The sequence below is a fragment of the Populus nigra genome, chromosome 19, assembly GCF_951802175.1.
Source record: "Populus nigra chromosome 19, ddPopNigr1.1, whole genome shotgun sequence".
Taxonomy (NCBI): domain Eukaryota; kingdom Viridiplantae; phylum Streptophyta; class Magnoliopsida; order Malpighiales; family Salicaceae; genus Populus; species Populus nigra.
Genome location: NC_084870.1, coordinates 5,378,782 through 5,401,393, shown reverse-complemented (window position 1 = coordinate 5,401,393; position 22,612 = coordinate 5,378,782). Strand labels below are relative to the sequence as shown.

At 33.1% G+C, this 22,612-nt stretch overlaps 4 protein-coding genes and 1 non-coding gene across 5 annotated transcripts; 4 read left to right on the top strand and 1 right to left on the bottom strand.

Moving 5' to 3' along the window:
• Positions 1-2,033: 2,033 nt before the first annotated feature.
• On the bottom strand, positions 2,034-4,308 carry LOC133680575 (metal tolerance protein B-like). Its single transcript, XM_062103591.1, has 2 exons — positions 4,083-4,308; positions 2,034-3,227 (listed from the first exon to the last, which is right to left on the bottom strand). The coding sequence occupies exon 2, from the start codon at positions 3,222-3,224 to the stop codon at positions 2,100-2,102; it is 1,125 nt and encodes a 374-aa protein (XP_061959575.1). The 5' UTR covers positions 3,225-3,227; positions 4,083-4,308; the 3' UTR covers positions 2,034-2,099.
• Positions 4,309-7,459: 3,151 nt separating this feature from the next.
• Positions 7,460-13,606, top strand: LOC133680471 (serine/threonine-protein phosphatase PP1 isozyme 1). Its single transcript, XM_062103437.1, has 4 exons — positions 7,460-7,819; positions 11,638-12,197; positions 12,280-12,496; positions 13,243-13,606. Exons 1-3 carry the CDS (start codon positions 7,597-7,599, stop codon positions 12,451-12,453), a joined length of 957 nt encoding a protein of 318 aa, XP_061959421.1. The 5' UTR covers positions 7,460-7,596; the 3' UTR covers positions 12,454-12,496; positions 13,243-13,606.
• Positions 13,607-14,286: 680 nt separating this feature from the next.
• Positions 14,287-16,651, top strand: LOC133679709 (pentatricopeptide repeat-containing protein CRR2, chloroplastic). The gene has a single exon (XM_062102382.1). The coding sequence runs from the start codon at positions 14,556-14,558 to the stop codon at positions 16,506-16,508; it is 1,953 nt and encodes a 650-aa protein (XP_061958366.1). The 5' UTR covers positions 14,287-14,555; the 3' UTR covers positions 16,509-16,651.
• Positions 16,652-17,688: 1,037 nt separating this feature from the next.
• TRNAV-CAC (transfer RNA valine (anticodon CAC)) lies at positions 17,689-17,762 on the top strand. The gene has a single exon. It is a non-coding gene; the product is annotated as a tRNA-Val (tRNA).
• A 1,706-nt stretch (positions 17,763-19,468) lies between these two features.
• Positions 19,469-20,371, top strand: LOC133679816 (uncharacterized). The gene has a single exon (XM_062102519.1). The coding sequence runs from the start codon at positions 19,620-19,622 to the stop codon at positions 19,911-19,913; it is 294 nt and encodes a 97-aa protein (XP_061958503.1). The 5' UTR covers positions 19,469-19,619; the 3' UTR covers positions 19,914-20,371.
• Positions 20,372-22,612: the final 2,241 nt, after the last annotated feature.

Sequence of the window (22,612 nt, the reverse complement as noted above, 5' to 3'; positions counted from 1 at the left end):
AGTTGTGGAGTCATGGCTCTTTGTTTTGAATTTTCTTTCTTTCTCTTTTGGATTTAGATTTAAATACACTATAAAAAATAACATTATGTTTAAATTATTATTAAATTTTGTAATGTTTCTTAAATAATATTATTGGTTTTTATGGGAATGTTAACATTTTTTTTTCTAATTATTATGTGCCTAATATGAAACAAAAAAATCATGAATATTAAATTACCATAAAATTTATATTTTTTAAGATTTTTAATATATTTCTTATATAATTTTATCACATTTATTTCTATTTTTATTTTTTTGTCTTCAATCATATACAAAGTACCAAGACTTTGTTTTAATCTTTTAATTTACTTTTAAGATCATGATGGATTTTTAATTAGAAAACAGTTATTGCATTTTAGAAAGTGTCTTGATTTTTTGTTTATCATTAATTTTGTGAATGTCCATTTTAATATCATTTTACTAAATAAAAGATATTTTTGAAGAACACAAAATTATCAAATCAAGTTGAATTCATGGTCCGGATCAATGGTTTGACAAGTTAACCAAAGTTATTAAACTTAGTGCAATCAATGACCTGGATCGCGAGTTTTACAAGTTAATCTGAGTTAATTTTTTTAAACTATATTTTTTTAATTTTATTCTTTAATGTTGGGTTCATTGGGAATTAGACTTCATAATTTTTTTGATTTTTTTATAGAATTATCATGGTCTCAAACAAATGTTATAGTATTAGATTGGTGCATGATTTTGCGAGTATCTATTTTTATCATGTAATTAAATAAAAATAGTTTCATAAAAAAAGGTTATTAAACCTAGTATAGGTCATGATCTATGGGTTGCATGTTTGATTGGTTAAACTAGGTTTACCCAGGATCAATTCAATGTGTCTTCATCTCAATTGCATAAAAAAAAATCATGATAATTTTTTTTAATCAAAATCGTGTTTTTACTAGTTGTTTGAATTGTTTTTAGATATGTCAAATCAATTGAGTCATGTTAGGATAATTCTCACATGATTTAATCTAAAACGCAGGTTAAATAAAAAATTAGATTGACAAGTTTCACGGTTAACTTTTTGAGTTAAATTTAACAAAACAATCAAAAAATTCCCTACAACCTATAGGAGGAAAATAACATTTAACATAAAAAGGTCTTGAATTTTATTTTTTAAAAATAATGAGAAAATATCTCCATATAAATTAATGTTCTTACTCTCGAACAATAATCAATGCCTGTATTTTAAAATAAAAATAAAAACAAATTATTGAATAAAAAAATAAAATTTAAGAATCCACCAATCATACAAGAAAACAAGGAGTATTTTTTATGAGTTAGAATCAATCAGGTTTTACTTTTAAACACCTTTTCTTTTCTTTTCAATTTATTTTTTAAATTTTGACTTTTACATTCTGTAATTTAGATAGACCTCTGTTATGACACGTAAAGACTCCAAAGAGTTGGATGCCCAAAGGTCAAGGTTACTCTCCTGTCCAAATCCCAAACAAGAAAATCAGCTAATTCTAGGCATGCGCTGACGCACACACTAACTGGCTAACTGCACTGCCATCCCATCCATGTCTGTTTTGATGTGGTCAACAATGGCGTGTCTTATCTGCTACACCAAGGCCAAGCCATTCATGTCATCCTTTCATTCAATATGGACTCTATTTTCCACTCTCATTTGGAAGGCATTGCCTAACATGAGGTCGTATGAATATTATATTTAAGGGTTGCCTGATTATGGAGTTCCTATACGAGGCCAAGTGCTTTCCCTCCCAGTACAATGATTAGCCCTTCAAGTCCTATTATTTTTCTTTTTTCAAAAACAATATTCAGCAGAAGTGGTAATAGGATATTCAATTAGGTCTCATTGACCGGAAGATACCAAGCATAACATTTCAGGTCATTACTTCCAGGTCAGATGATCGTTTACAAGAGAAACCAGCAGGGCAGTTGGCTCTTCTGTGGTTTCAAACAATTCTTCTGGTTGTATTCTGCTCAACTCTTTTCTGATATGCTTTCTTGCCGTAAAATGATTCAGAAATAAAATTTTTGACAAATGTAGAAACAAAGTCATGCTGGAGAGATCTGAAAGCTTCCTACTCAATTTGTACAGTTACATTATGAATTCTGTGTGTTCTCTCACAGTAGTCCCATATCCTATGAAGAATTTCAGAAGAGCTGGCGCCAGGCTCAGCAATTACATGGCAAGACAACACTGGTTTCCCTACTGTTAGGGACCATACATGCAGGTTATGAACATCTTGAACTCCTTTAATACACTTCAGACCACTCTCCAGCCTGCTAACACTGATTTCGCGTGGTGTGCTCTCCATTAGTATACAGAAGATATCTCTAAGCATCGGTAAAGTAGTAAACAGAACAAAAGTAGAGAAGAGTAGAGTGCAGATAAGATCAACCACCAACCAATCTGGTTTGGCCCATATAACTGCTCCAGCAATCATCACACCAACAGACTGAATTAGATCAGCCATGACATGGAGGTAAGCCCCTTGGATATTTATGTTCAACATCTTTGTATTTGCTGGAGAACTTGATGCCAGCTTGGTCTCCCCCCCTTCATCTGTTGCACATAAATCCTCTCTCTCGTGGTTGTGGGTATGATCATGATTGTGATCATGGCATGCATGATGAGAGTGATCATGGCCCAGCCACACGACCATGATAAAATTAATGATAAATCCAAATAATGCAATTGCAAACATGAGTCCCCCATTCACCCCTGCATTTTTGTGAAGAATTCTGTCAATTGCTTCGTAAATTAAAAATCCAGATATCAGCCATATGAGCTGAACAGATAGCAGGGCACCCAGAACTTCAAGGCGACCATATCCAAAAGACTGGTGTGATGTTGCCTCCCAACCTGAAGCCCACACTGTGAAAAGGGAAATAGAGAATCCAGCAACATCAGTTAGCAAATGTGCAGCATCAGTGATAACTGCAAGACTATTGGCTTTCACACCACCAATGACCTCCACTGCCATAACTATTAAATAGAAAATAATGAGTCCAGAAAGTTTCATTGCTGACTTTGATCGCTCTTCTGATTCCACAGTAAAACTTTCTTGTTTGGTGAAGGTACAAACAGGACTGTAAGTTAGCTGGGGTTCAATAGGAAGGACGGATCTTTCCTTGGATGCAATAGCCATTTCAATATCATTACGGTCCTCTGATCTCAAAATGGAGACTTCCTCGTGTTCCATCAGCTTGGATAAGATGTTATCAATTCAATGAGAAAAACAAAGAAACAAAGAATAGATAAAGCAAATGTTAACGAAATTATCTAAAAAATGTGATAGTCTAATTGGATCCACAAACGGGCAAGCAGCAGAAATTTCTCCAAATCACAAAAGCAAAAACAGAACCTAAAATTTTGGAAAAACCACGGAGTAACCTGCAACTACAATCACACTACACATAACAGGCAATCTTAAACCATAGTATACTGATTCTCCCAACTGAATTTCATTTGCAGATAGAAAAACCATCCTAAACTATTGCTTTGATCCTTATAGTGCAAATATAGCCGAATCAAACAGACAAGTCATCTTAGGTGACATACATGAGCTTGTCCTATAAAAGTCTTATTCTTAGCACATGGCATGGCACAGGTGTGCATGTTTTCAGTTATCTTTCCTTGTAGAATTTCCATCTCAACAACATGATTCCAGTTTCACCCATTCAAGAAATGTTCTGTCTGTTAATTAAAAAACACTCTCTGCCAAACAGCAATGCTTTGCCTTATGGACAGAAACTAGTTCAGTAAGCATGTAAAAATACACCAAGAAGTTCAGAAACATTGCTCCCGCAATCCAAGATCAACACAAAAAAGGAACTGAAAAGTCAAGAACAGCAACAAAATCAAAATTTGTCTAACCAACAATATATTTAAAGAAACTCGAACAAAGAAGTAAGGCAACTGATCTGCACAATGAAACTAACATGTTTGATCAAGCATTTTTTTGGGATAAAAAAACTATAAAACCATTTATAAAATCTAAAAGACAGTCGCAAAAATTAGAAAAAGCATGGTGAACACAGGAGGGAAAGGGTGGTTATACCTATGATACGCTTTAGGGCTTCAATCTCAAGAATTGAGGAATTGGGTTGATCATAAACGTGAAAAAGATCAAAACTTGATTGGAAATTGGTTACGAATCTCCTTATATGGAGAGACAGAGAAAGATTCAAGTCCTTTCCATATTTTCGATGTGAAAGACCAGCCGGCGGGACCGCTGTTCAACAGGAAAGGCATCCTTTAAAAATTGTGGAGCATATCAGTCTTATCAGTCTTGGACACCTTTTTGAAGTGGAGTGGGATTTATTTTTCTAATTATTTTATATGAAAAATTTTAAATTAGTATATTTCTTAAAAATTTTAATTATTTTAATATGTTAATATTAAAAATAAAAAATATATTATTTTAATTTATTTTTAAATAAAAAATATTTTTAAAAGTATCACGACATTATAATCAGAAACACAATCTTTTTTATTATTATACACATTTGTACCAGTTTTATTTTATTTAAAAAAAAATTCTCTCCTCTGCCACAGTTATATATGATATAAAAAAATATCTTTGTAGGAACAAACTCCTATAAAAATAAAAATTTAAATTTAAATTTAAATATATAAAAATATTAAAAAAACAAAAACATAAAATAAATAAGATTATATATCTCTAGTTTCTTCGTCTGTTTTATTTTAAAATAATAATCAAACACTATATTAAAATTTAACCACTAAGACCATAAATCCTATATAAATTGAAACATTACATTAGCAAAGGACTTTTCTCACTAATCATTTTTATATACATTACTGATCATGTGTTAGAGAGTATTTTAGCTAGCATTTTTATTTCGGGTCCATTTATTGGTGGATTAAATTAAGATAAATTCTTATTTTATTAATTTAATAAACTTAATATATTCAAATTATAATCAAATTCATATAATAAATATTTTGTACAAATCTACCTTTTTATATATAACATGTACAAACCTACTTAATTGAATTTAATTCATGATCATATTTATTGATAATTTTAAATTTATTTACATTCTGTTTGTTTTTGTATTTGAAAAATACTTTTAAAAAAATTTAAATTTGAATTCTTTTAAAATTAATTTTTTTGTGTTTTTAAAGTATTTTGATGCGCTAATATAAAAAATATTTTTAAATAAAAAATACTATTTTCTAATAAAAAATAGTTTGAAAAATAACTATAAATTACAAATATATTTTTAATATTTGCCTTGAAATAAAAATTCACAGATCTAGGTTGCTGCGGTTTTTCGGTGATCCTTCTGGATATAGTTATTACCCAGACCGGCCCAGCAGGTCAACCCGGAAACTGGCTGACCCGGTGGCTGGACCGGTCCAGGTTTGTCAAAATACCGCCCAGTGTAATGACCCGGCAAAACTCGGTCGACCCATGACTCGGGTGACCCGGACAAACCCGGATGAGACCCGGCGTTTTGGAGTTGGGTTTGCTTGAGATGATTGCAAGTTGATATGGGTTTGGAGATCTTGATGGTTGGTGTTGGGTTCTCATTTCTTCCTTCTATCCCTCATTGATGACGGTAACTTAAAGGAAATTGAAAGTTAAATGGGACCAAACTCATAGTTTCAGGAGAGAGAGAGAGAGAGAGGTAACAGGTAGAAGTGTTGTATCGAGAAATCAGAGAAAGAACAGTCTTTTACCGCGTAGGGAATTGGCTATTCCACAACGCATAGCTGTTAGCTAAAGTGGGAATCAAAAGTTTAGGAGCTATATTCTTGAGACTTCTCTTCCCGCTTCGCTAAGGAAGCTTTTCCTTCTTCAAGTATTTCCTGATACGGATTGTTTGGTGCTCTTTCCCCGATTGAAGAAGCAAACTTTATTACCATCACTAAGTCTTTAACATCTCTCTCTCTCTCTCTCTCTCTCTCTCTCTCTCTCTCTCTCTAGCTAATGTTTTCTAAATTTGCAGGGGAAAGATATTTTCTTTGGTTTGTGTGACGGCTAAAATGATGAAGCTAGAGAGGGTAGATGTATTTTGTGAGGAGATGGTGATGAGACTTTCTCTGCACATCAAGGTTGTCAATTCCGTTTCGGTTGGTATTTTGTTTTTTCAATTGAAATGGAATGTTTCAGTTTTAGAGTGTTTCGACGTGTCGTTTCGAGATTGTACTGTTCATATATATATATTCAACAAACATAATTCAAATTCAAGATAAATTAATTATAAATTATGCAATACAAACACAATGCCAAACAAATATAATTTTAAAATTTAAAATACTTCTAAATAGTCAAGATTAAATAGATCTTTAACTTAAAGTAATTCAACTTAAACAAAATATCAAAATATTATGAAAGTAAAATGTTTTAAAACAAATATTTTAAATATAAAGTTAGGTTAATGTTATCAAGGCTAATGGAATCTAAAACACCCCTTATTTTGCTCAAATTCCTACAAAATATAAACATGAAAAAAACAACTTGAATATAAACCATATATATTAGTAATAAATCTAATTTTAAAAAATTAATATCATTGTTAATGAAAATAGTAATAATAATTTTCAATATTATTATTAATATCATTCTTATTGAAAATAGTAATGAAAAAGAGTTTTTTATAATTGGGTGATTTAATTAATTAAATTGAACAAAATTCAATTTGATTCAAAGGCTTTTCAAGAGCGGAACGGAACATGTGAAATGAAACCGGAATGTTCCGGACGGAATTTAGTTGAAAAATCCGGAATTGACCGAGATTTAAAATTAGATGAAATTTGTTCTATTTTTTGAATTGGTATGGAATGTTTCGGCTATTCCAGGTGAAACGGAACGGAATTGACAACCTCGTTACACACTTTACCCCTTTATTATTGCCTTCCTTTTCTATTTTTTATTTTTAACACAACCTAACCCCTAAATAACTTGGGTTTATGGGTTGACCCGGGTTGACCCATAAAACCCGGGACCCGGCTCTTTAACCGGGTCAATTTCCGGACCGGGTTTAACAACTATGCTTCTGGATTATTATTACAAAATACTTGTCTAGGTTTATTAAATTCATGTTTTTATCCATAAAAAATTAAATATTTAAGTAAATTACTCGATTTCCTTGTATAATCAATAAAGTTTTAGGTAAACAAAGTGCCTATGTATATTGTTTTTTAAAATATTTTAAAATAATATTTATATTTTTTAATATTAATTTTTAATATAAATACAATAAAAAACTAAATTGTTTTAAAAAATATCAATTTTTATAAAAAATGTTTTCAACCGTACACATAAACAATATCTATGCTAGGGACGGATTTTCCAACTCCGCCCTCGGATTTTTTTTGTCCAGCAAAGCAATTCAGGCGGCCCCACCTGGTCACTCCTTTTTTTTTTTAATTGTTTTTTTTTAATTATTATCATTGTCACGACGTGAAGAAAGCAAACATTTTATTACTGGTCTCTTTCTCTTCTCTATCAGCACTGATTCAAAATCGAATTTTTTTCAAAGATAATAATTTGAGAGAGGGAAATAATATAGAAGATCTACAAGTAGGTTTTGTTTATATTAATGGCAGGGGAAGGACAGCAGCAGAAGGGGGCAACAACAATGGAGGCAGGTCTTTTAGACAGCATAATAAGTCGTTTATTAGAATTTAGACAAGCGAGGTTAGCCAAACAACCGCAGGTTCAGCTTAACGAAAACGAGATCCGCCAGCTCTGTGCTGTTTCTAGAGATATCTTTCTTCAGCAACCCAATCTTCTCGAGCTCGAAGCCCCCATCAAGATCTGTGGTAAACCACCCTCTTCTTTTCCGTTTACTTTTCACTATGAAATAGAATTACGGTGTGGTTTTCTGGGGGATTCATTCAACTGATTGCATCTCAATTCCTTATCACATATAGGTGATAGAATGATACAATTTATTTGTTTGTTTTTTGTTAGGATTAAAATTTGATGACTTTGGATTGATGGAAATAAAAATAAAAATTTGGGAAAAGTTAATTTAATGCTGGTTGGAAAGATTATCGGTTCCAGCAATTTATATAGGGATTCTATTATATTCTATGTGTTGTTTGATACGGAAGACAAAATGTTGTTTATGGTAATTGATGAATTGATTGACATAGATCTGTGGAGCGGATGAAGTCTCCTTTCTAGATTGCTCCATTTGTTTAAAGTCTTGGTCTTGAGAGCACCCATTTTTTATATCAAAATTTGGTAAATAAGACTGTTTTGGAACTTTCTTCCTAGCCCCTTCAAGACTTGAGATAGCAGGAACATCAAGCAAAACAAAGAAGCCTAATCTTTAGGTGGACTATATCTGAACAATGGTTTTTGTTTTTTCCTTTTCTTATCTTGTTCAAGATGTTAACTCATTGGGCCCGAATTTGATACTTGCTGAAAATGCTCCGACTCATGTCGGATACGTGGTTTTATGTCAAAAAAATTATTAAAAACTGAATTTAATTTTGGATGGATGGGGATACAACTAAGATGCATGAGGGATATAGTCGGTATATGTTGTAGGGTTGAATTTGCTATTTGAAAAAGAATTGATTGTATAAATTGTAAGTTTTATAAATTGAAATGCAAAACATTTAACTAAAATAAAGCTACACTTCCACACTTTTAATAAGTTATTTGCAATATTTATTTTTCAATGGTGTTAACTATTGCAATAGCTTAATGATAAATGATCATATTCTTATACGAGAAACATTTTAAATAAAAGAGATAATAATAATAATAATCTTTTTTGTTTTGTAATTTTTAATACATGAAACATGATATTGTTGTTTCTAGTTTAAAAAACTTATCTATTTTCTTTTTATCATAAATGCCAAATTGAAAGGGTGATATGTAACAATAATTAAATTTGAAAAGAAAAATAAAATTATTGTCGATCCTTTCATAATCATCATAATAATGATCGAGATATATGATTTTCAGATATCCAATCTCATTTAATTGTAAACCAAATACAAGAACATGATGTCAAACTTTTTCATTTATACTTCATATGTTCATACATTCAATTGATTATATATTACTATTGGTTATTTTGATTTTTATGTTTTATTCTTAATTTTTTGTTAAAAGTTAATGTATAATATTCAAAATATTTAAAAATTTAACATATCCATCACGTATTGTATCCTACGTGTTTAAGAATTGTTATATCCCCATATCCATACCATGCCATACTTTTATTCCATGTCCATGCTTAGATAAAGGTAGAAGAGATGGTGATGGTGATGCTATCTTTATGAACTTTTTTTTTCTTGAAAACCTGAAGTTGTTATCCTAGTTCTTTGCTGGAGGTTTTACTCTTTCTAAAAGTTGATGAGGCTGCACTAAGGGATTCATATTTATTAAGTTTATGTGGAAGTAATTGCATGATGAATAAAATATATCTGTAGTTCAGTTGTTGTATATTGTTATAGTGAACTTGGGTGGTCATACATTAAGCTGAATGAGCTTACATGTTCACAAATGACTTATGCTTTCCTCAGGTCAATTGCTTTTGAACAGCTAAAGACCTGCCAAGGTTAAAGCTTTTGTCTAGACAAGCAAGAGTTATCGTAATGCTTGGTCCCATAGTATTTTCTCAATGCATCATAGTGGGAAGTAGGTTATCGAAATGCCTGGTCCCATAGTATTTTCTCAATGCATCATAGTGGGAAGTAGACACATGGTCATTTTTTTTTCACCTGAGAATCCAGAAAGTGTAGAAACTACCCCGATGCTGTTTGCTTGATATTTCCCCTGTTATAATTTGCCATAATTTAATATTATGTATATTTTAATTGTCTCAATATTGCTAGGACACTATTAGTTAATTTCATCATATGCATAAGTATTAGGTTTACAGGATGGGATAAGAATTGGTTAGTGTGCTTGATATTCTATGGTTTGTTAGCAATAATAGATTTGGGTTTCCATGCTTTAGTACCCTTTTGCCTCGTGCTGTTTCTCTCATAAAATGGAAATCCTTGTGTCGGCCTGTAAGGAGAGGGTTATATTTTTGTCTGGTTGTCGGGAGAGTTTGGGCCTAGAATACAAAATTTATTAAACTAGCAGAAACTTAACATCAAATATGTTCTCAACAAAACAGAAGCAAAAAATGTACCTTGCAGCAATTTTTGGTATTAGAATTCAATGTTAGGTTTGGTGATTTTTGGCTGAGCTTGTTTCTGTTAAGGGTGGCTTGTAGAATTCACATTGCATGGACAATTATTAGGCATGCTTAACGTGCATCCCTAGATTCAGATCCCTTCCACAATGCTTGAATAAAAACACTTTTCCTTCCAGGTGAAAAGCTTTGTTCGCTTCAGACTAAGCAATGGCTATCTTTCTTTGCATGGAAACTTCAGAGCTAATCTCAAACTAAATTTTGCTAGGTGATTTTAATTATTTTGCTGATCCTTACATATGGTAGGACAAGCATAGCTTCAAGTTTGGACATCTTGTTGATTAGACCAAGCTGAAAAGGGTGGTTTACAATCTTTTTAAGTAAGCCTCTCAGCATTATAGGTTTATGTTACTAGTTAGTTGGTCTGTGTAGTGCAACCATAGTGTGGACAATAAGGGAGTATTTCTTTTGCTTGAAATATTTTACAGGAAATTGGTCAATATAGATTTATGGTCAACTTAAATTTGGTTCATTAGTTGAAAAATATTTTTAGCTCATAAATATGTTACCAGTTAGTTGGTTACGTAAAATATTTTATGGATATTAACCAACTTAAACTTATTTCAGTGTTTTGGGCGTCTATGTTAGCACCATATTCTACATATTCTGGGAGCAGACATGTATGATGAATTAAACCTTAAAAATCAAGAATTGTTTTGTTCTACATTCTTTCAACCCATTACTATAGGGTTTTCTTTTTCCCATCCCTTTCTTATGGATCCACCCTATTCTATAGGGTGCTTTTCTTTCTCTTATTCAATTTACCCCTCCCTTATAGGAAATTCTTCAATCGCTTCTATCTGTTCTTACCCTCCTATGTCAATTTAACATGAGAGTTAGCAATTTGAGTAAAAAAGAAGAGTAAACTTGAGGGTTTGAAGTGCCTTGTTGTTACATAATTCATTTCATTTGGCAGGTTATTGTTGTAATTTATTCACCTAATTGAATAATTGTTAGCTTCAAGTATTACTTAATAAATCACAAAGTGTACAATGAAGGAGAAGGAATGGAGAAAGGAGATAAGCCCTATAATCCACTAGGTTAAATCCTTGACATTCGTAAAGGATGCAAGAATTAAAAAAAAAAAACTCCAAAATGCTAGGGTTTTGAACTCCAAAGGAATAAAAAATAATTGGTTTACTGGAACAGCAAAAATTTCTTTTATTGGAACAGCATCTCCAAAATGCTAAAATGGCCACTATATAAGCACACCAAAAACCTCAAAAGTGGTCCCAATCAAAATAGGGAACAAAGTAATAGTATTACCAGTAACAAAGAAATCCCCAAATAATCAATTGCAAATCTCTAATTTATTCTTCATTCTTTAAAATAAAGTACACTTTCATGATTCTTTGGTATTCATATTCTTGTTTTGAGTCTTGTTAATGGTTGTGCCTTTTCCCCTTCGATTTCCAGGTGACATTCATGGGCAATATTCAGATCTTTTGAGGCTTTTTGAATATGGAGGCTTTCCGCCCAGTGCCAATTATTTATTCCTAGGTGATTATGTGGACCGTGGGAAGCAAAGTTTGGAAACAATATGCCTTTTGCTTGCCTACAAAATCAAGTATCCTGAGAACTTCTTCCTTTTAAGAGGAAACCATGAGTCTGCATCTATTAATCGAATTTATGGATTCTATGACGAATGTAAAAGACGCTTCAATGTGAAACTTTGGAAAACATTTACAGATTGTTTTAACTGTCTTCCTGTTGCTGCTCTTATAGATGACAAAATATTGTGCATGCATGGTGGGCTTTCCCCTGATTTAACAAATTTGGATCAAATTAGGAACTTACCTCGTCCAACTGACGTCCCAGATTCTGGTTTGCTTTGTGATTTACTTTGGTCTGATCCTGACAAGGATATCAAAGGCTGGGGAATGAATGACCGGGGGGTGTCATATACCTATGGCCCTGATAAGGTTGCAGAATTCTTAATGAAGAATGATATGGACCTTGTTTGTCGTGCTCATCAGGTTGGTGAAGTTGCTTCTTCTATTGCTTCTTTCAACTCAAGCAGTTTTCCATGATGCCTCTATTTTTCCCCCCTTTCATCAGGTTGTTGAGGATGGATATGAATTCTTCGCAGAGAGGCAGCTTGTAACAATATTTTCAGCCCCCAACTATTGTGGTGAATTTGATAATGCTGGTGCAGTGATGAGTGTTGACGAAACCCTAATGTGCTCTTTCCAAATACTTAAGCCAACAGATAAAAGGTTCATGTTCATGTGAAATGTTTGCTGTTTGCTGTCCTATAACCACGTACCATTTCTATGTAAGTTTCATGCTATAAGTTCTCTTTTATTTATTAGCTGTTACTTTTGTGTTAAATCATGATTCTTATGAAACAAAATCCATTTCCATTGTTTAGTTATTTGAAAGACTAAAAACCTTTCTTGGGAAGGGTGCAGCATCCTTTTAGATGATTATTTAATTAGAGTAATATTTAAGGAAACAATATTGTTTACTAATAATATTCCATTAAATACAAGGAATAGAGCATGCCTCTACAAATTGGACACAATAATTTTAAATGGAGCTATAATCTGATTAGATCTTTCATACACCAAATTTATCTAAAGTTTGTCATTAATATATTTTTGTTGCAATACATTATTTCCTCATCATCAGGATATAAATTATTTAATATGTAATTAGATTAGGGAATACGTAATATATACCAACCATGAGAAGGCCATATATTGCTTCAACAATTTAAAGGAAACACTCATATAAAAAATAGAAACTAAGGGAAGGGGGAGCGATCAAGCAATTCAATGCTCAGGCCTACTTTGTATAATCGATATTACTGTGTTGAGTTCTTACTGCTGCTTATCTGGATTAATATATCTTCCATTAGTTTCTTCTAATGACAGTTCAAATTTGTCTCCGTCATTGTTCTTTTATTCCTTGTTTTCTTGACAGATTTTGGTGTTCATTGTTCTGAATTTTAATACGCTGATATCTATTCTCGTTGCGTTGCTTGCTATTTTGCTAATCACTTGCGCACCTTTGTTGTAGAACGTCTTTTCAAGTGTATCACAAGGAGGATCATTTGGAGATGGAGATGTTGTCATCAAAGCTGCTCCAACTTTGAGCTGCTGCCAACATGATGTTACAATGTTTCTTGTTTCAAGGGGATGGGTTATTTGTTGAAAAGGCTGTGTTTGCAGGAGCTTTCCAAATTCGTAGTTTGGAGCTAACTGTTGTTTTAGAGCACTGGCAAAGGCCAAAAGTTTTTCCCTTTTAAAGTTTTCTCACGTAAATTATGATGCCCTTGTAGATACATTTTTGTTTTTTGTTGTAAATGACTGCATTGATACACCAGTGCACGATTGCCTTTTTACCAGGGTTTCTGGTGGTTAGTACACAAATGACTTGCAAACTAGTGCGCACTAGGTTTCTGACCCCTGATTTTCTCGGGTTTTCTTGGGACTCAAGCGTCAGATGAAGTATGTGGTTTGACTGAGTTGCCAACTTCAGTTTGCTGGAGTGTTCCAAAGAAGTCCAATGAATGGGTAAATTGACGGTTGTAATGCAAGTTATTTCTTGTTTTACAATTTGACTGGCCTTCAGCTTGGTGCCGCTAAGAATTGGTCTCAATTCCGTTCATTTCTTCTTGAATGCCATCAGAAAGAGTACTGTAACCTTTTCTTTTTACAATCACAGCTTGATGCAGTCATAGAAGATACAAGGAATTTAGTGTAGCACACTCGTCTTGGTTGATGCGGCAGGCCATAGTATGCTTGCAAGGCTTGTTTATTCACGTTTCCGAGAGAGTTTGGTTGCCATTTAGTGAGAAAGGTATCCCTTCCAAGAAAGTGACTCTTTAGTTTCCTTGAGTGATTCGCTTTTGTTTGTGTTTTAAAATTATTTTTTAATAAAATAAAAGCTTTTTAAATGAATTTTTTTTGTGTTTTTAAATTATTTAATTTATTGATATTAAAAATAAATTTTTTTAAAAAAATTTTTTAATAATTTTTTAAACTGTCACTACATCGTTCAAGCATAATTGCCACCGCCACCGGAATACTAAAAAACAGGGATCCAATTCAGTTGGGGTTCTGCCAGCAACTTTTTGAAAGGATCAAATGATTAGAGAAACAAGGAATTGAGGGACTATGTTAGGATGAAAAAACAATAGAATAATCAAACTCAACCAAATTTAAGAGAAAGAGGACCAAATCCACCTTAACCCATAAAACACAGTGAGAGAGAGAGAGAGAGTATATTTCCTGAGAAGGGCCGGCAAATCATCAAACACCTTCATTCAGCAAGGTTGAGAGAAAAACCACATCGTGTCTTGCAAGCAGACACCAGAACTTCTAGTCTAAATGTGGGCTTTTCAGTCTCCCAAAACTACGCTTCTACCTTCCCACGCCACTTTCTTGCCTCGCCCTTCTCTAAAACCCCCGATTTGCTCCATAACCTTAAATCCCACAGCTTCCACTGCCGACAACAACAAACTAATCCAGTCTCTCTGCAAACAAGGCAACCTCACACAAGCTCTTGAGCTCCTCTCTCATGAGCCCAATCCTGCCCAACACACTTATGAGCTTCTAATTCTTTCTTGCACCCACCAAAACTCTCTCCTTGACGCCCAACGCGTTCATCGCCACCTCCTTGAAAATGGGTTCGACCAGGATCCGTTTCTGGCCACCAAACTCATCAACATGTATTCCTTTTTTGACTCAATTGACAATGCACGCAAGGTGTTTGATAAAACGCGAAACAGAACTATTTATGTTTATAATGCGCTCTTTCGAGCGCTTTCGTTGGCGGGTCATGGAGAAGAGGTTTTGAACATGTACCGTAGAATGAATTCTATTGGGATTCCCTCTGATAGGTTCACTTATACGTACGTGCTTAAAGCTTGTGTTGCATCAGAATGTTTTGTGTCGCTGCTAAACAAGGGAAAAGAGATTCATGCCCATATTTTGCGACATGGATATGATGCATATGTCCATATTATGACCACCTTGGTAGATATGTATGCAAAGTTTGGTTGTGTATCTAATGCGAGCTGTGTTTTCAATCAGATGCCAGTGAAAAATGTTGTTTCTTGGAGTGCTATGATTGCTTGTTATGCGAAGAATGGGAAGGCTTTCGAGGCATTGGAGCTGTTCAGGGAATTGATGCTTGAGACTCAAGATTTATGTCCGAATTCTGTGACAATGGTTAGTGTACTTCAAGCTTGTGCTGCACTTGCAGCACTGGAACAAGGGAGGTTGATACATGGATATATTCTTAGAAAGGGACTTGACAGTATCTTGCCAGTAATTAGTGCCCTTGTTACTATGTATGCTAGATGTGGTAAGCTTGAATTGGGGCAACGAGTTTTTGATCAGATGGATAAGAGAGATGTTGTTTCGTGGAATTCTTTGATTTCAAGTTATGGGGTTCATGGATTCGGAAAGAAAGCAATTGGAATTTTTGAAGAGATGACCTACAATGGTGTAGAACCTAGCCCCATATCTTTTGTTAGTGTTTTGGGAGCTTGCAGTCATGCAGGACTTGTTGACGAGGGAAAGATGTTGTTTAACTCGATGCATGTAGCGCATGGGATATGTCCTAGTGTTGAGCATTATGCTTGTATGGTGGATCTTCTCGGGCGGGCCAATAGGTTAGAAGAAGCTGCTAAGATTATAGAGAATATGCGGATTGAACCAGGACCTAAGGTTTGGGGTTCTCTTCTTGGATCATGTAGAATTCATTGTAATGTTGAGCTTGCAGAGAGGGCAAGCATAAGGCTTTTTGACCTTGAGCCTACAAATGCTGGGAATTATGTGCTCCTTGCTGATATTTATGCTGAAGCCGGTATGTGGGATGGAGTCAAAAGAGTTAAGAAGCTCCTAGAAGCTAGGGGATTGCAAAAAGTCCCAGGTCGCAGTTGGATAGAAGTTAAAAGGAAAATCTACTCATTTGTCTCTGTTGATGAGGTTAATCCACGGATGGAGCAGCTCCATGCTTTGTTGGTTAAATTGTCAATGGAATTGAAGGAGGAAGGCTACGTGCCACAGACCAAAGTTGTGCTCTATGATCTCAAGGCAGCAGAAAAGGAACGGATTGTGCTAGGTCATAGCGAAAAACTGGCTGTTGCCTTTGGACTTATCAACAGTAGCAAGGGGGAAGTCATTCGGATAACCAAAAGCTTGCGGTTATGCGAAGATTGTCACTCCTTTACTAAGTTCATTTCCAAGTTCGCTAATAAGGAGATTCTGGTAAGAGATGTGAATCGATTTCACCATTTTCGTGACGGGGTTTGTTCCTGTGGGGACTATTGGTGATTACATGCGGTAATCATTTTTTCTTTTGATTTATTTTTCCTAATGATTGGTGATAATTTTCAGAAGAGCACAGAGAGATACATGTACAGTAGCAACTTGAAGTATTTGAATAGTAATAGTTCTACTATATAATCTTCAGCAAAGCTATGCCTCCCGTTTTGATTACTTGTTTTACATGCTATTTTACAGGGACCATTCCTATCCATTTGTCTCCGCTTCCAGTCGTGATTTTCACAAATTTTGAATTTTCTTGTTTTTTTAATTAATTTTTTTTAGTTTTTTAAAATAATTTTGGTCTGCATATTAAAAATAAATTTTTAAAAAATAAAAAAAATATTATTTTAAATATTTCTAAATAAAAAATATTTTAAAAAACAATTATGACTACAATATTAAATACTATATTTTTATAATATACTTTAAAAAATAATTACTAACCACAGTACATGCAGTTTCTTACTCTGTTTTATTCAAAAAAGCCACAAACTTCCACAACCAAGAATCTTTCCCTTCCTTTTTCAACTGAGCTGCCCCTTGTGCAGAAGCAGTTCAAAGGAAAACATCTTTAAATTCCCAAATCAAACTTTTGTGAAGGGAAATGAGACGACAGATTTCCGATGCAACCTCGGAGCATGTTGACATTGCACACATGCACCACTGGGGAAATCCAGAAGGCAAAAACATGTAAAAAAAACGACTAAAATCCATATGAAGTCCAACTCATACTTGTTGTTGTAATAGTACACATGCTCTTCCCCCCCTTTTTCCCTTTTCTTCTGTTGGGTATTTCAACCATATTAATAAGACGTAAAACCTATTCAACACATGTTGCTTTAAATACATGTAATACTTGTTCCTAGAAGCGCAAGTAATGCCATGGAAAAATTCTAATACAAAGAACTGACACCAACTCCGAGAAGAAAGAGAAGCATCTCCAGCAAACTGCGTTCTTTTTGTAAGGATTCAAATTCGCAACGAATGATTTCGATTCTTCTGTGGACCTATTGTGGAAGAACAAACAGTGTCTTAACTCTTAAGCCGGTTTCTGTTCAAAACATATATACAAAATAACCGGTTTGCTTTAACACCATATCCAAAGAACTGGCCCAGATCAGGCCCATTACATTTGCCGTAAAAAGAGTTAGGTCATTATATTTAGTTTTCAAAACCATAACAAGTTGTCTGGGTGGTGTAGTTGGTTATCACGCTAGTCTCACACACTAGAGGTCCCCGGTTCGAACCCGGGCTCAGACATTTTTCACGCTGAACCTAGTTTGATTACAAATAAAGAATATTTTAGATAAACAAAATAGATATATCAATTTAATTGGGATGAAAAACTAATTATTTAATTAAAAAGACAGGGAGAGATCAAGTAATAATTTTGATAATGTTAAGCCTCATATTCTCAATAATAATAATCTTAAGCACATTGATTGTGCCTGCTTCCAGGGTCTTTTTTTTTTTTTCCTTATATAATCAAAACGACACCGTTAAGTTTTAATCATAATGTTAAGCTAGAGTAATTATAGGGTAGACAGTTACATGTTATATAATAACCAAGTTTGGTGGCCACAGACTGTCCCTTCCTTTATTTAGCAGCGAAGAGTAGAAATTGTTACGTACGTGTGTTGCCTTTTGCAGAGAAGAAATTGTTACGAGAATTAGTTTAATTTGGTCGTGTTTTAAATTTATTTTTTAATAATTATAAGATTGAGTTTTTTTGGAAATAAGAGAAATTGAAATGATTTTTTATAAAATTAATCATGATACACACATGTTAGTCAATAAAAAATAATAATATAATATGCTTGATTTAGTAAGGAAAGACAGAGAGAAGAGAGAGAAAAAGGTCCAGGTGGCCACATGAGCGAGGTAAATTTTTTTTATTTTTTATTTAAAAATAAAAATTCTTGAATTTGTATTTTCCAGTATCATTATAATATAGTTTTATTAAACTCGGCCCGGCTCGACGGGTCGACCAGGTGGCTGGGCCGGTTTGGGTTTACTAAAAAACCAGCTGGGGCAACAGCCAGGTCAAACCCGGGCGACCCGGCGGGTCGACCCATGACCCGGGCGAACCCAGACGAGACTCAATTTTGTTTTTTTTTAAATGTGGGATTTGAAATCTATTAGTATATAACTATATATACTCTATGTTCTCAAGAAAAAAGTCATGTTTTTTCAATATGGAATAAAAAAAACTTTTTAGTTTAAATACTTCAATTTAAAAGAATAACATAATATCTTTTCAAGGTGGGATTTGAAGCCCTTTAGTATATATACTCTATGTTCCCAAGAAAAAATCATGTTTTTTCGATGTGGGATAAAATTTTTTTTTGATTTAAATACTTGAACTTAAAAGCTTAATATAATATTTTTTTAATATGGAATAAAAATTTTTTTAAAATATTTTTTTAAACTTCATTGTTTACAATATGTATAACCTATATTTACATGGATTTTTTTCATATGAAATATTAAAAATTTAATTTTTTTTAATTTTTTCAGGTTGACCCGAGCTAACCCATAAAATCCGAGACCCGGCCCCTTGATCGGCTTAACCCTGGACTGGGTTTAATAACTATTTCATAATATATCTTTTTTACTTTAATGTTCTGCACAATAAAGCTTTACAGCTTGGGATTTTTAATCATTAAGTCTCGTCTGGTAATGTAAACTTTGTGGACTGGCTGTGTTTTAAATTAATTTTTTTATTTTAAATTATTTTAATTTGTTAATGCTAAAAATAAAATTTTAAAAAATATATTTTAAAAAACAAATTTTACTATTTCAATCTCAAAACTACCTCAGATTAGTAAGTACTGTGTTAAACTGTAAACATCCTTATTTTTCGGTCACAGCTTGCTGGTGTAATGGTAGTGAAACGGTGGGACCAAGACAAACAACAAAGGAGGAAAACATGTATCAAAAGAAAAAGGTTTTCGCCTGATTCCTTGTTTTACGCCAGCAATGCTTGTTAACTAAGCAATCATTACAACAATTAATGACTGTTTAACCTTTTTAGTGTGTTCTTTATAGAAGAAAAAAATGGCAGCAGAGAGGAAATTAATGTGAAGGTGTCAGTGCCCCTGTAGTTCAGGTTCAGCTATGAGAAGCGTAACCAGCTGGTGTACTGCCTGCATCCCAGGCCGTAAGCAGAAAGAAACCAAGACTGAAGAATCGGAGAAATCTTTAAGGAAAAAACCTTCCCGCGAAGAATCTAGTGGTCCTGATCATGACCAAGCTGAAGGCAGCAGCCATCAAGGAACCACCCATGTTGCCAGTAGTGCTGATACTGGCGGCGCAGCTGTTGTAGTTATGACTGCAACCCAAATGTCTGACATGGAAGGTAGTTCTCATGGTGGCGGCGGCGGCGGTGACGGAGGTGGAGGTGACGGTTAATCATTAAGCAGTCCCCGTTTGATTGTGTTTGTGACTCTTTTGATTGATATCGGAATGGTTTTTTCTCTTGGATTATTATCACTGCTGCTTGCTTCTTTACTTTCCTTGTTTCAAGTTATTGCTCTGAGTGGCTACAGGAATGCGAAACCAGGGGATCTGGGGTGGATTCTGTAAGATGTTGAAAGCCATGGTTGTGATGTGCGCGATGTTTTTTTCTTTATTTTTGAGTATTTTCCTGGTGTATGGTGTTTACGAGGAAGAGAGGGGATGCATTTGTGCTATATGTTCAGATCTTTCAATAGTTATTTCCCACGTAATATTTTTGTTAATTGGTGCTGCCTTTGTAATTCCTATTTCTACTGGTAGTGAGTGAGACTCATGCACTGACTCAGCTTCCATTATCTAAAAAACAAAATGGAGTAGATCATCTGTGATGTGCATGCTGTTCTTGTTTTTTATTTTGCTTTTAGTTTACTTTTGCTGAAACAGGGAGAGGCACTGCATTTGCTATATATCAATCTAGTTAATTATACGTTCTTCGATCAACACAGGAAAGCATACTTTATATTTGTAATGCCATGATTTCCCCATTCTTACAGTGGCAAGCATACATGATATGGGGAGGGTTTCGGTTATGGATACTCACGTGTCGGTTTTTTTTCTTATTTACAATATACTTGTTATTTATTAAGTAAAAAATTTAAAAATTTATATAAAATTCATTGGTTTTCAGGTATAATATGAATATTTATTATTAAAAAAATAAAATATATATATATTAGAAAAATGAAAATGAAGGTGAATCTTGTCACAAGGATAGTCAAAGCATTTGATCTTCATTATTGGTTATTGAGTTAGATGTAATCGATTAATAAAAAATTAGCCTGATTTTAATATTTAGAAGAGTTATTAATTTTTTTTTATAGTAACATAATTTTTATTTTTAAAAAATAATGATTTTTTTAATTCTGTGAATTAAATTGATAAAATTTATAAAAATATATTTATAATGTAAAATATCTTTTTAATTATATTAATTAAAATAGCACGTCCATTTAGAAATAAAGAAGCGAATTATAGAGGTAAACCTTGTCACGTTGGCAGGCATGTGCACGCACGAGGCGGCGAGACCCAATCTTTGTATTATGTGATTTGATAATTTTTATTATTGGAAGGTAATCAAATGGTGCAAGTGGAGCGGGGGGCCAACCTCGCGGACTGAGCTGGCGGAAGCCTCCTAGGCAATTATTGCGAAAACCTGCATCCGTGATTAGGGATAATTATTTTTTGTTTGATTTAGTTTTTATAAAAAAAAATAATCAAATTAAATTAAGAAAAAACTGAAATTGTTTAAACTGATTGGTTTTAGTTTGGTTTTTTAGAATAAAAATCAGTTTAAATCGGTTTGGCTTGATTTTTTCAGTTTGACTCGGTTTTTTTCCTGTTTTTTTCGGTTTGGGTTCGGTTCGGTTTGTTTTTTTGGTTTCAGACTTATAAAACCGAAACCAAACCGGTTGGTTTTTTTAAAATTTTAATCGGTTTAATCGGATTTTTTTTTACAATTTGATTTTTTTAATTATTTTTTTTTAATTTTCTCAGTTTAATTAATTTTTTTATTTTTTTCTCACCTCTGCCCATTAAAAACACAAAAAGCCCAAAAGCAAATAAACCTCTCCTCGATGTCTCTCGCTTAGTTTAAAAACAAACTTAATAAACAATGACTTCGGAAAATATATATATATTTTTAATGTTTACATGTAATAAGTTAGCTGAGATTTCTTTTTCAATCAACCAAAAAAAATATCTTTATATATATATATATATATTATTCGAGATTAAATCTTTTTTATCGAACTATTTCATAATCGATATAATAATATTAACATTACATACAGTGATTAATAATATTATTCTTCAACTAAATATATATGCACGTGTATGTATATATTCATGTATGCATGTATTTTTATGAATTTGTTTTTTGTTTTATCTTTTATATATATTAGTTAGACATGGATATCCATTATTTAACTATTATTTATTATTCAATAAAAAAATAATTAATATATATTTAAAGTATGTATATATATTAAATGATAAAATTATAGATATTATAAATATGTGTGTGTTCTAGCTATATCAATATTAAGATATGTATATACCGTATTGTATTTAAAAAAATCTAAATCGTATAAAAATATGTCTATATAATATAAATATATATTTCAGGTTTTTGTGTTGGTAAATTGGTGTCGAGGGACTCTAAGAACTTATTAATATAGTTGTTTTGTTGAAGAATCTTCCTAATATCACTAGGATTGAGAGTAAATTTAAGCTCAAAAGAGGGAGGATGAATAGCTTTATACTTTGGTTCCTGGAGGACTCTCTCGTTTCTGGGTTTTTGTTTGGACATAAATCTCTTTTGTAAGAGTATATAGATCAAATCATTAAAAAAAACATTGTATTAAATTTATGGGTTTTCGTTCTTGAATTTTACTTTAGTTTCAAAAGAAAAAATCTTTTCACATGAATTCCATACTGAGAACAAAATCCTCTTAAAGCATGTTGAGTTCCTTAGCAATAGTTTTATTTGCTTTCATTGGAGCAGGGGATAACAAGTTTGTGCATACCTTGACTAATCTCACGGACCCTGAAATTAATAACCATGTAAGCCTCCAATGACCCTAAGGTTTGTGGGA

Excerpts from the sequence above, each read along its gene's own strand:
- LOC133680471 (XM_062103437.1), top strand. The coding sequence starts at position 7,597 with ATGGCAGGGGAAGGACAGCAGCAGAAGGGGGCAACAACAATGGAGGCA. Across the intron at positions 7,820-11,637 it reads AGCCCCCATCAAGATCTGTG|GTGACATTCATGGGCAATAT; the intron begins GTAAACCACCCT and ends TTCGATTTCCAG. Across the intron at positions 12,198-12,279 it reads TTGTTTGTCGTGCTCATCAG|GTTGTTGAGGATGGATATGA; the intron begins GTTGGTGAAGTT and ends CCCTTTCATCAG.
- LOC133680575 (XM_062103591.1), bottom strand. The coding sequence starts at position 3,224 with ATGGAACACGAGGAAGTCTCCATTTTGAGATCAGAGGACCGTAATGAT.
- LOC133679709 (XM_062102382.1), top strand. The coding sequence starts at position 14,556 with ATGTGGGCTTTTCAGTCTCCCAAAACTACGCTTCTACCTTCCCACGCC.
- LOC133679816 (XM_062102519.1), top strand. The coding sequence starts at position 19,620 with ATGAGAAGCGTAACCAGCTGGTGTACTGCCTGCATCCCAGGCCGTAAG.